The sequence below is a fragment of the Limulus polyphemus genome, unplaced genomic scaffold (genome assembly GCF_000517525.1).
Source record: "Limulus polyphemus unplaced genomic scaffold, Limulus_polyphemus-2.1.2 Scaffold3356, whole genome shotgun sequence".
In the NCBI taxonomy this organism is placed as follows: domain Eukaryota; kingdom Metazoa; phylum Arthropoda; class Merostomata; order Xiphosura; family Limulidae; genus Limulus; species Limulus polyphemus.
The window spans coordinates 24,437-36,579 of NW_013668966.1; the positions used below are offsets into that span (position 1 = coordinate 24,437).

A 12,143-nucleotide genomic window follows, 5' to 3' on the forward strand; every position below is an offset into this window, starting at 1 on the left:
CTACATTCGTTTATTCTAAGTAGCTCTAACTTTGTAACATACATGTACAGCTCACATTACGCTATCCATTACATCACTCAGGATTTTTTTATATATTTCCTTTTAGAAGTAAGGACTTAAAACTTGTATACTATTAAAATATGGATTATTATCTAAGATCTTATGCTATTCTAATTGGTATAACATAAACAAAAAGTAGTTTAATAAAATTTTGAATACAAAACACTAAAATCTTGTGTCATGCGCAGTAAAGGGTACCCGGGCTGATAGGGTTAATACAGGTGTGCTTGACATCCCTACTTAGTGCTAGTGCACTCTTTGATATTTAAAAAAAAATTAAAATTGAGGTTATTTTTGTAAACTTCAATTGTTATCATTTAGAAAACAATGAGGAAATAGTGGTTTACTTATTTTGAAATGAGTAGAATGTTTGATATATGTCAAAAAATTGTTGTGTATTAGAAATATTTGTTTTTTTCTGTGCAGGAGTTTGAGGATTATCGTGATGCTGATGATGCTGTTTATGAACTTAATGGAAAAGAACTGTTAGGGGAACGGTAAGTGTTAATATTAATATATATATATATATATGGGGCATGATTCTTCACTAACAAAGGGGTGTTTTATTATTGTTCATAAAGATTTTAATGCTAAAAAAATTTTGGTTTGTGGTTCTACCTCTTCTGTTGAATTTGTTTATTTAAAATTACTAATTTGTTAGCAACATGCAGGAGTATTAAAGTTAATTTCTTTCTTTATAAGGTATGCCAGGAGCTGGGTAAATACAAACTTGTTATTTAGTATGGGCAGGAAATTTCTAAAAAAAACAACATACACAGACTTTGTTTACCAGCAACCAAAGTTCAAGCATTTTCTTTGAAAAGTTATAAAATATCAGTTAGTGGATATTTTTTAGTTAAAAATCATTGAAGTAGAGTTAATATTACTAGTTTTATTTAAAGTGTAGAATTTGATATTCAAACTCTGGAAAACTGCCCATTGGTCCAGACAGGTGTAATTAGTCATGTAGGAGTTTTCCATGCTGTCTGTAAACTTTTGTAGTCCTCAAGTCTTACTCCCTGTAACTTTTTTTAATGTAATATAAACTAAAGTTATTTTCTGGCATGTATAACATATGTAACATTATTTAGATAACCAATCTTTTTTTTTCTTCTCTCTCTCTCTTTGTATTTAAGGTTCTTACTATAATTATATTGTTACAAAACAGAATAAGTCTAAGTCAGTTTAGTATGAGAATATTTTTAACATAGTTATGTCAAAACAGTTGGATATTAGTGTAATTTTTGTGTAATCCGTATCTTTATTCATAAGATAACCAGAAGCTGGAACAGTATAGTATTAGCTGATATTTGCTTTTATAGTGAAAATATTTTGGTAAAATGACAGTTTTCTGTACTCATTTCTTTAGCATTTTGATAATAAAGATATTTGGTTACACTTGAGTTTTTTTTTAATTTCTGAATCTTAATGCACATTGCTTGTCAGGAGGTTTTAGAGCAATACCACTTAATGTTTCAAACTGTCACACAGTGATGAACAATCTTTCGGGTCTTATACTAAAGTGAAGAAAACTTTCCCAATATGTTCTGAGTGTGAACAGTGTATTAAAGTTACAAAACAAATTGGACGTAGTAATATGGCATGAATTTTGAAAATTTTATTGTAATTGTATTATTTTTGCCAAGTTTATTTTACAGTGTAACCATATCTGGTAAAAACTTTTGTTTTATTAGTGTAATTGTGGAACGAGCCCGTGGTCCAGTTCGTAGGAATGCTTCGTATGGTGCTTCTGGTTCTCGGAGACGTTCTAACTGGACAGACAAGTAAGCATTGCTCTCTTTTATTGTTCTTTCAGAGTTTCTGTTGAAAAAGCCCGGGGTCAGCCTCGCGGAAGTGACCTCTGGTCCTCTAGAAGTCGGAGTAGGAGGGCACCTCCGCGCTGGCAGGCAGGACGAAACAAGTAAGAATTTGTGTATTGCACGATATTGCTTAAGCTAACAGATTAATAATAAACATGCATGTACGAAGAATAATGTTTGCTTTATTATATATACAAAAATTAAAATGTATTTATTGCAATTTAATATTTTTGACATGGTACAACAGCTTAGCCTTTATTTCTGCATGTGCAAATGATTAGTGTTATCCAGTTTCATGAGAGTTACACAATTAAACTTGTGTTTAGTATTATGACTACATTATTAATTTGCTGTATGAAGTCTTAGTTCATAGAAAATTATTATTCTTACTATATTTTGAATAGCAGTAACCCAATAATACTTATCAAACGTTAACATTCAAAAACTTGCAAGAAACTTATTGTAAAAAGGAAAACAAGTAATAATCCAAATGATAATGAATAAAAAAGAAATATGAGTAGAAGCAGTGTTCTTTTCAAAACTGGGACTGTACATTATCCTGAACTTAAGTGATGAAGATATAAGTGAGATCTTTGGAAACATGTTTTCTAAGAAAAAAAATTTTGTGGGAGTAGCCCTATTGCTATTACTTAAAAAGTAGAGCCGTGCAGTTGCATCCATTTTAATATATTATTATGACCTCTGTATCTGTTTTTCATGGTACTGTATATCCTGTTTTGTAAAATATTAACAGTTACTGATGTTATTCACCTGTATATTTTTATATGCTAATATCCTGCATTTTGATTGCTGGTATTTGAACCCTCAAGTTACTGACTTGTTTTTATATCTAGCTTTTGGTGTAGTCTACATATTACATTTTTGCCTGTCACAACACTCAATGTAAAAAATGTAGGAAAAATAGTTTGAAACCATTCATTTTCTTTGTATAGTGTATAGTCCACAAGGTACCCCCCAGCAGTAACTAGTAAGGCTAGTTGTATTTTAATTTACATTTGTTTGACTTGTTATTAAGGCCCATGTTTTATAAAAAGAAATATATAGTTAACTGCATAGGTGACAAAGATATCAAAATTAAAGAATAGTTTAACAATCACCCAATTAAGGCTCATGTAGCCAGCAAAATCATTGATTCACAAGCAAGTTGGCTGTAAATAGTTTTGAAAAATGATTAAAAGCTTGTGAGCCCTTATTGTCAGTGAATGAGATTCATTGGAGGATGTTTCATCTGGAATATAGTATTTGCAGTAGTGCTTCACATACAGGATTATGTTCTGTATTTTCCATTATTGCTTTCCTTTCATCTGGTTTTCCATTCCTTGTTGCTTCTGTGGAAAATCTCTGTGATTATCATTGTGCTTGTGGATCATGGTTAGATTTTATTTTATTCCCTGATTAATGGTGTGTGTATTATATGCTTTAAAAACCATACATTATTTAACAAAATCAAGGATTTGTCCCAAGATTCTGCCATGAAAAATTGCCCACGTTATCCCAATGAAAAAAGTCGACGTTATCTGGTATTACTTGTGAAAAAACAACTAAAAAGTTGCAATGATATCAAACAAAAAGAGTTAAACCAGTGTAACATATCATCTACTCTGTGTTATATATTCCTATATCCATTGCTTCTTTAATAAGGTGAGTGAAATGGTGATTTATTCACTAGGCAGTTTGTAAATTAAATTTCAATGTATCTTTTAATACTTTTTATATTTTGGAATTATTATTTTTACTTCCACAGTCGTAGTTACAATCCAAGGTATGGCCCACCTACTAGAACAGAAAATCGTGTAATTGTTGAAAATCTCAGTAGCCGTGTAAGTTGGCAGGTAAGCATCCACTGCTTTAAGTGTTTTAGTGTAGGAAACATTAACTTCAACAGATAATTATGCACAATTCATATGATTGAATAATAAAAAAAACTTTCTAAGAAACGTTGCTCTCATAGCCATTTAAAATATTTATGATATCTTCTAGCAGTTCAATTTATTAAGTGCTTAATTAGAATAAAACTTTTTGACTGTCTTTAAATTAATGGATAAAAAAAAACCAAATTGAAAGTTTATTGGAGATTGTGCAGTACAATCAGTATTTGTGATTTTAAATATTGTTTTTATTTTTGCAACTTTTACAAGTTTATTCAGCTTGTGTTTGTTTCAGAATGAAGTGAGGTTACATGAAAACTAAAATCACAGTTTGCTCTAATGCATACATTCACTGTTAAATAATGCTATGATGAGCACATCTTTCGGGTCTGAAGTTTGTTGAAGAAAGATACATGCTGAGCATTATTTCTGACATAATTTCAGAATAAGAAATAGAACAAAAATGATAAATAGGTTTATGGATAATTCACCTGTTTCTGGCTTGAAAAAAAAGCATCTCCTCAAAATTTTGCCCCAAAAATAAAATATTCAAAGTTACTTACCTCACAGTCAAAAATACTTCCACAACACCCATGTTCTGCTGTTTTTCTTGGTAATGCTATGGGTAGGTCAAATTTGAGTGGAATGGATTGTTGATGTTATTCAACCTTTTTTCCTACTGCTCATTGCTCCACTTGAGCAGTCACACATGCATTTTTACCCAAATGTCAATTATATAAATTTACATAACAATCTGATGAATAGGATTGAAGCTAGCATTGTTTTCATGTGGGAGGATTGGGAACACGCATGTAAATGGTTACCGAATTGGCTATGTATATAACATTACGGTTTTCAGACAAAATACTAAAGGTTTAGAAATTGGTGACTTCTTTATCTTTATGTTGATCATATTTAAAAAGAAGTGTTATAATAACTGTCCTCTGCTGCTTGCTCTCAGATGATTAATTGAATTTGTTTATATGTATCCAAATCAACCAATCAGATGAGACCTTCATATTGCCAGTAATTTAGACCAGGCACTCTGTGATTTTAATCATTTATTTACACAAGCTGAGCTGCAGACTTGGAAGTACAACCTAGTATTTTTGTGACAAGATAAACTACAGAATGAATAAAGCAGTTTTATTTCCTCATGTTCTGGTAACTTTCTGCATGCCAGTTCCCATGTGGGAAATACAGAAGTTAGCTAACTGTAAGTGGTTTATATATCAATAGAGCATAGACTAAATTACTTTATAATTAGTGCATAACATTTTCTAAGTGTGTGTTGCTTTAACCCTATGGCTTCTGTCATCTAATATTCTCTCATCATATTTAGTTCGAAAAATAAAACTAGTGGATGATATTGCTTACAATTTCACAAGAACATTCCTAAAAGTATGTAGTTTCAGAAAAATAAAATATTTAAATTTTATTTTTTCTACTATTTCTAATAATAGGTTATTTTTTAAAATTATAATTAATAATTAAAAACGTTTTATATTTACACAATAAAAACTTTATTGAAGCCATAAGGCTTCCACTTTAAAATACAAATATTACTCTACACATACATGTTTCAGTGTGATCTATGTTGTCATCAGAGGTAACTTTTATACTTTCCCCTTGTTGCATTACTTCATTGTTATTTGCATATTTCCTTAGTGTAATAAAAAAAAACATTTAATATATCTCACTATATATCAATAAATTGACTTGCTGGTCCTTCATCTCTATTTAATACTTGTTTTTATTTTTTATATTTCATTAATTCTAATGTTTCTCTAATATTCAATGATATAAAGCTTGGAGGCTGAGCTAAAACTAAAGTGTTTTCCAATAGTAATGTATGTTGGGTAGTTTTTACATGTTCGGTTATAGTTGAAATTTCTATTTTATTATTTCTTATGTAACTTTTGTGTTCTTGCAATCTATATTTAAAATTTATTTTAGTTTGACTAAAAAGTTTTATATCATTAAATATTAGAGAAATATTTCTCTAATGCTTTGCACACGCGAATGATGCCTTCTTGTTTGTACATTTTCACAATTCAGGCAACAACAAGTTAAACTTATAAAAAATCATTAAAACTTTTAAATATGATTTTTTAAACACAGATAATACACAATTAACAAAAATATACAAGTAAGACCTTAATACAATTTAACTGTATTTCTAGCTATAGCATATTTACGTAAAAAAAAGTGTGTGCTATAGTTGATTAAGCAGACTACATAAATTAAGTTCTGATCATAACTTGGACCATTAAAGATTATTCTTAAATAATTAAAATGATAAGAATAACTAATCTCTATGTAAAAGAAAAATGCTTGGTAGCCATACTATTTCATGTTCTCACATTGGCAGGAAGAAAAGATTAATAAAAGTAGTTTTAATGAATATGTGAAATCTTTCTTGTATATTAAATTAATTTTTTAATTACAGGGTATTAAAGAATTAATTGGGGATTAAACTAACTTTCAATAACTACAGTTTTTTAACATTAAATATGGTTCTGTAATATTGTTAAAACAAAAGCATTTACAAGACAACAGTGATTTTTGTTAACATGATAAACAACATTTTTATACCTCATTCTGTGCATATTAAGTTGCCTTCAGAATTTAATTAAACCACTTTACTAAAAATATATTTTAATGAAGTTACTATTATCAAGTACTTTATAATTTAAACTTTTAATCCTTTATTTTAAAAAGAAATATCTAAAACAGCAATCAAAACTACAGTTTTTGCTGTCACATGATCTGCTTGCAGTTACAATTCTCGACTTTTAAAGAGCTCTTATACAAGAAACTTTGAGTAGCTAATATAGACTGTGGACTCAGATGGTCAAAGTACACTTGCAGATGTATTTCATTACCATCTGGAAACCTTCCACAAATTTTTCCTAGTGTGAAACATTCTAAATATTTCTAAGTTTAATGTCAGCCGATTCTGTGTTCCTAAGCGACAGTTTGAAGTAGAATGGCATGCTTATAACCTATGGAAAGAGCAGATTACCTATTATTTAGTTAATAGCCTGAAGAAACCTTTACCAGTGTATGGATTTGTATTGTGAGAGAGAAAAGAAGTTTAGTCCATTGTTCTCTCAAGGGGTATATAGTACTTGGGAAGTTTCTCACCTTATATGTATTAGTTTGCTAGACAGGTAGCTTGCATTTAGGGTTTACGTTTATCTTAATTAATAATGCATTATTTGTTTTTTGAAATGCATATTTGAAAGTTTTATGATTTTTATATGTTTAACTTGTAGCTTGGTTTGTGAAAATGTCCAAGCAAGATGGTGTCATTTGCATTAGTGAAAGTCTACATGAGTGTCATGCTATCATAACAATAAAGCACAGCAGAAACGTATTGGTAGACTGGCATCAAGAATAAAAGACAATGAATTGGAAAATTAAAAATAAACTAAGTGATGCAATAAAGTCATGAAATTATGCATATTTAAAAAACATTTTTCAAAAGACTTCCACAAAGAGCCAAAGGGTATGTACATATTTCTATTTCTTAATTTTAAGAATTTCAATTGCACTGTATGTTGATGATAATAAATAGTTATTGATGTAGTAGAGAAAATAGAAAGTAAAATATAAATATTTACCTTAAAAACGTTTGATATTCATTTAGAAGGTTCTAACGATTATGTAAACTGTAAGATAAGAAATAGTATTTTTATACTTAAAAAAATGAAATCTCATTGCATGTAAACTATTCGGAGCCTGAGTGAGAATAACTACATTAAATAACGAATGTTTTATTATAAATAGTATTAAATATCTTATTTTTTGAAACTACAAGATTTTAGGACCATTCTTGTCAAATTTTAAACAATTTCATCCACTAGTTTCAATTTTGAAAAGAACTTTCATGAGTTGTGTATCTACTTACAATGTGGGTAGGTCATTGTCATAGGGTTAAAAAAAATGGCTAAAATGTTTTTTTGCATAACACGCTTCGATTGGGCTAAGTTACCCTTAGTTTATATAGAATATTTATTAATAGTGGTATGAAAAGATGTGTAAGTAGTTTTGATGCAAAGATATTATAATTTATTTAGCATTATTAAAGACCTCAATCATGGGTACATTTAAATATGTTAAAAGGAAGTTGTCTGAAACTGCAGAGGCTTTGAAAAATGTCGGATATTATGAATATGGTATCTTTCCTTTCATTTCTTATAAATGAAAATTTTATGTCAAACTGTTGATTTCAAACTTTAGTGTCACTGGGGGTTGTGATGGGATGGGGGATAATGCTTTTTACATGATTTCTAGCTTTTGTAAAGAAAGTGCCATTTATACTATTTCAGTCCAGTACATGATAACATGTTCTCTGTTTAGATATTGTGTATAACTACCACACCAGTACATGATAACATGTTCTCTGTTTGGATATTGTGTATAACTACCACAATGTTTGACCAGTCAGAAAATAGTTAATACATCTTCCTTATATTACAAAATGGCTTGTTAATAATGTGAATGTTTCACATGAAAAATTTGTTTAATTGTAAGATGGAATTTATTTGACAAGTGGCAAAAGCCGCTGATTGGCATCATGAAGCAAGGGCTAAAGAAGTTGATAGTTTGTTTAAAGACGAAATCAGGTGGGACAGGAAGTAGAAATTACATTTATTGCTGAGACTAAACAATAAATTGGTGAAGTCAGCATGGGGGGATTTAAAAAAAGGTTGATTTAGAGGAAAACCTTTAGGTCCGATATGCAACAAACAAACTGTTTCAAGAGGGTAGCTGTACACACATACATATATATATAGGTGTCAGATGAGGGGTGATTAATTGACTGTAAAATTTAAGGGCATCATACTTGAGAAATATATGGAAAGGAAAGAAACAGGGAAATGTATCAGAGATTCTATCTGGGGGTATCAAGTCCCCTAGACCCCCCCCCCCCCCCAAACTATATATATATATATATTATTTTTTTGCTTTCCCTATTCTCATTCCTGTTTATTGCAGCAGATCAAATATTTCTAGATCATGTAAGAATTGCTTTATTAAAAGATCGCCTTATTGAATTGATTTTGTGTTGTGTTTAGTGCAGATGTTGCATGTTTTGCTGTTATTTAGTTATATGTTAAATAATATCATTCCTCATCCTGTATATGTTTGTGTGTGTTTTCATAATTTTGACATAAATGTGCTAAAATAGCTGTTAATTTCAAGTTATTGGGGTGCTTTAATGATGTAGTAAAGTAGGATATATAATTTTAACACATTGAAGAAAGTATTGTATATTAGGCAAAATTATAGCAACTGGTAAATTTTATGCAATTGATTAAAAAGAAAATAGTTAAGATAAACCTTGTGGTTTCCTGGATCTCCCTAGATGTATGTGAGGGTCAGTGGGCATTTGTTGTCTAAGCTGGTGTAGCCGCCCGTCGAAGGGTCATATAACAGGTTCAGAACACCTTCCTAAAGCTTGAGATCTGGTTCCATATTCTAAGAAGTTGGTGTGTCTGTCTAGCCGGGAGGTCTGTCACTGCTAGGTTGTGACTCCCTGGTTGTCAAACACAGTCAGCCTGTCTGATCTGTACTCTGGTGTGGTAGCCTCTTTTTCCTAGGGATCATTTTCTGGCTAGCAAGGTAACTTTCTGTCCCTTGTTTGAAGAAGCTAACTCAAGGTAATAATTTATTATTTATTTTAAACTCGCAAGATATGACAATCGCCTAAAACATAAGCTTAACTCAGTTGTACACATCCTTTCTTAAAAGTCCAGTTCGGCAAAAAAAGTGTTCATACTGAATCCCTTTTTTAATAATAAAAACAAATTGCATAAAAAACTTAAGGGTATTTCAGTGTTCCTGTTAAAATGTTTTATGTAACGTATCCTCTCCAAATGCTTTAGTTTCAGGACTTAATACTTCAATTTCATTTCTATAGGATCTTAAGGATTACATGAGACAGGCAGGAGAGGTAACCTATGCTGATGCTCATAAGCAAAGAAAAAATGAAGGGTAATTTTTGTGTATCAAGTATTTTCATTAATAGTATTTTGCAGTACATCAGTTTAATGTTTTAATATGGAAATCTTAGGTTGAGAATGTCCTTTACATGCTATTTAAAAAGGAAGTTTTATTAGGTCTTACCAGGTTTTAAAAAAGATGCTGTTACTAATTTATTATAAGTTATAGTGAAACTTCTATATGTTATCAAGGACTGGTAGAAATTGCACTTTTAAGTTATTTTTTTCAGTTTAATCCTTTGAACAAAAACATTTTTAGCTGTTCTATATGAAACTGTTTCAGCGTTGTGGAGTTTGCAACATTTTCAGACATGAAAAATGCCTTAGAGAAGTTGGATAGTACAGAGTTAAATGGCAGAAAAATCAGATTGTCTGAAGACAGATCAAAGAAACGAAGGTAATATTGCATTAAACTTAATGTACATGACAATGTTTTTCATGGGCTGATTATTAATATTGTTGTATGATATGGCCTATCTAATTCAGCTTTTTGCAGTTCTTCAGAATTTGACATTTTCATATATACTTTTAACACTTAATACTGCTTGAAATTAAGTTTTAATCAATCAGATTGTTAATCCTTCCCTGCAACACAATTTCTGCCACCTGAAACTAAAACAGATTTGTAAATATTTATCAAGTTCATAAACAGTTTTTGGTGTATGAGGGTGAAAAGTTAATGAAGAATAAAAAGCTCAATTTTGATTGTCCAGAATGCTAATATTAAGTATTTTGTGGGACACGTTTTTATATTTTGTGATAATGCATTCAGTAAAATAAAACTAAATCCATAAGGCAAAATATTTGGCATTCATTTTTTTTCCTAGTGTAGAACTTGTTTTAGAATGTTAAAAAAAGTGACTTACATTTGTTTTTTATAGTTTTATGTACGATGATAGGTGTGAAGGCAACAGATAAAATGTATTTACTGATTTGCTTCTGAATGTGATAGTGAAATATTTTAAACTCCAAAGTTGTCTTTTTTGGAATAAGTTTTTTCCACAGTACTATCAAAGAAAGAGTGTAACCTATTTATTATTATTAAAAGTTGCATTTGTATGAAAATAAACAAAAATTTATGTTTTTAGATCCAGGACAAAGTCTCGTTCAAGAAGTCGAAGCAGAACACCATCCAAAAGTCGTAGCCGTAGTAAGTCTCGCTCTAAGTCCAGGTCTCGTTCTCGCTCAAAGTCTGCTTCACGAAGCTCTAAAAATTCTCGCAGTAGATCCAGGAGCAAATCCAAGTCAAACTCTCCTTCCCGGTCACCGAAAGAGAACTCACCTCCAGCAGAGGATACTGAAAGGGATTAAACTTACAATGTACATACCATACATGTGGATTGATATGAATAATTTGTACAGTCTTCTTTTTGTTTGTTTGTTGTACTTGTTGGTATTCATACAATCAAGATGAATTATGAAATATGAGCTTCTTATTCAGTATATCTTTCGCACGTGCTCATCACCAGCAGATTATTTTTCTTTCGGTTTAGTTGGAATAGTATCCATCTTGGTATTTTTGTTTGTGTGTCACTTGTCTGTTCTTTAAAAATTAAAACATATCTGTTACATTTCACTAGAGTATGAAAAGGTTCAGGCTTTACTTGTCCTGTAGCTAAAGTTAGTTAGCATTTCTAAAATCTAGGTAGTAGCTTCATTAAAGTGAAATTTCAGAGTCAAATTGTAATGTCAAATAAAGTTTACATCCTATTGTAAGCTGTGTGTGTGGTTCATACTGATAGTATGATGATTTTTCACCTACAACTGTTCAAGTAAAACATATCGGGCTTCTTTTTATCAGACAGCTACCTTCTTAATTAACATTAAAGAACATAGTCATATTCCATAAATTAAAAATATTTTATTTTTATATTAACTGTAACTTTAAGTATATTAAAAAAGTGTGCCAAATGTACAGTTTTGCAAGAATAATTGGTGCTACTCTACTCTATTCGTGTAGGTATGAAATGGAAGGAAAATTCTAAAACTAGCTATGGGTCTGGGACAACAGATCCTTAGCAGTCAAGAGGCAATGCTCCCAGGTTGTCCCAGCTGTCTATCGGAATTTATAAAAGTTGAACTGAGCCGAAATTGGAAAGAAAATCAGAAGAGTTCAACTGAGTTGTTAGAAGTTTGTGTTAATGAATTTAGCTGCGCTATTTTATGAAAGAGGGCACATAATAATAAATAATCATCAAACACCACTACTGACATTTTAGAGAGACTAAAAGAACTTTATTAGTCCATCAAGGATGTCTCTTCCAGCTCCCAACTATAACCACCCCTTACTACTCGTGTATTCATCCAATCATTTCTTGAATTCAGTTAAATTTTCTCCCCTCCACCACCCTTGAAAGCAGCTC

General features: G+C 30.6%; 1 protein-coding gene across 2 annotated transcripts in view; it reads left to right on the plus strand.

Annotated features, from left to right (window-relative positions):
• LOC106469208 (serine/arginine-rich splicing factor 4-like) overlaps positions 1–11,496 on the plus strand; it is a 27,528-nt gene extending 16,032 nt beyond the window's left edge. Inside the window, exons 3-8 of one of the 2 annotated variants that reach the window (XM_013929676.2) lie at positions 487–557; positions 1,755–1,844; positions 3,646–3,733; positions 9,699–9,772; positions 10,064–10,177; positions 10,869–11,496. In XM_013929676.2, the coding sequence (XP_013785130.1) occupies positions 487–557; positions 1,755–1,844; positions 3,646–3,733; positions 9,699–9,772; positions 10,064–10,177; positions 10,869–11,091 (660 nt within the window). In that variant the 3' untranslated portion in view covers positions 11,092–11,496. Of the gene's footprint in view, positions 1–486; positions 558–1,754; positions 1,845–1,876; positions 1,982–3,645; positions 3,734–9,698; positions 9,773–10,063; positions 10,178–10,868 lie in introns of both variants that reach the window. The other variant, XM_013929675.2, reaches the window with a different exon arrangement.
• Positions 11,497–12,143: the final 647 nt, after the last annotated feature.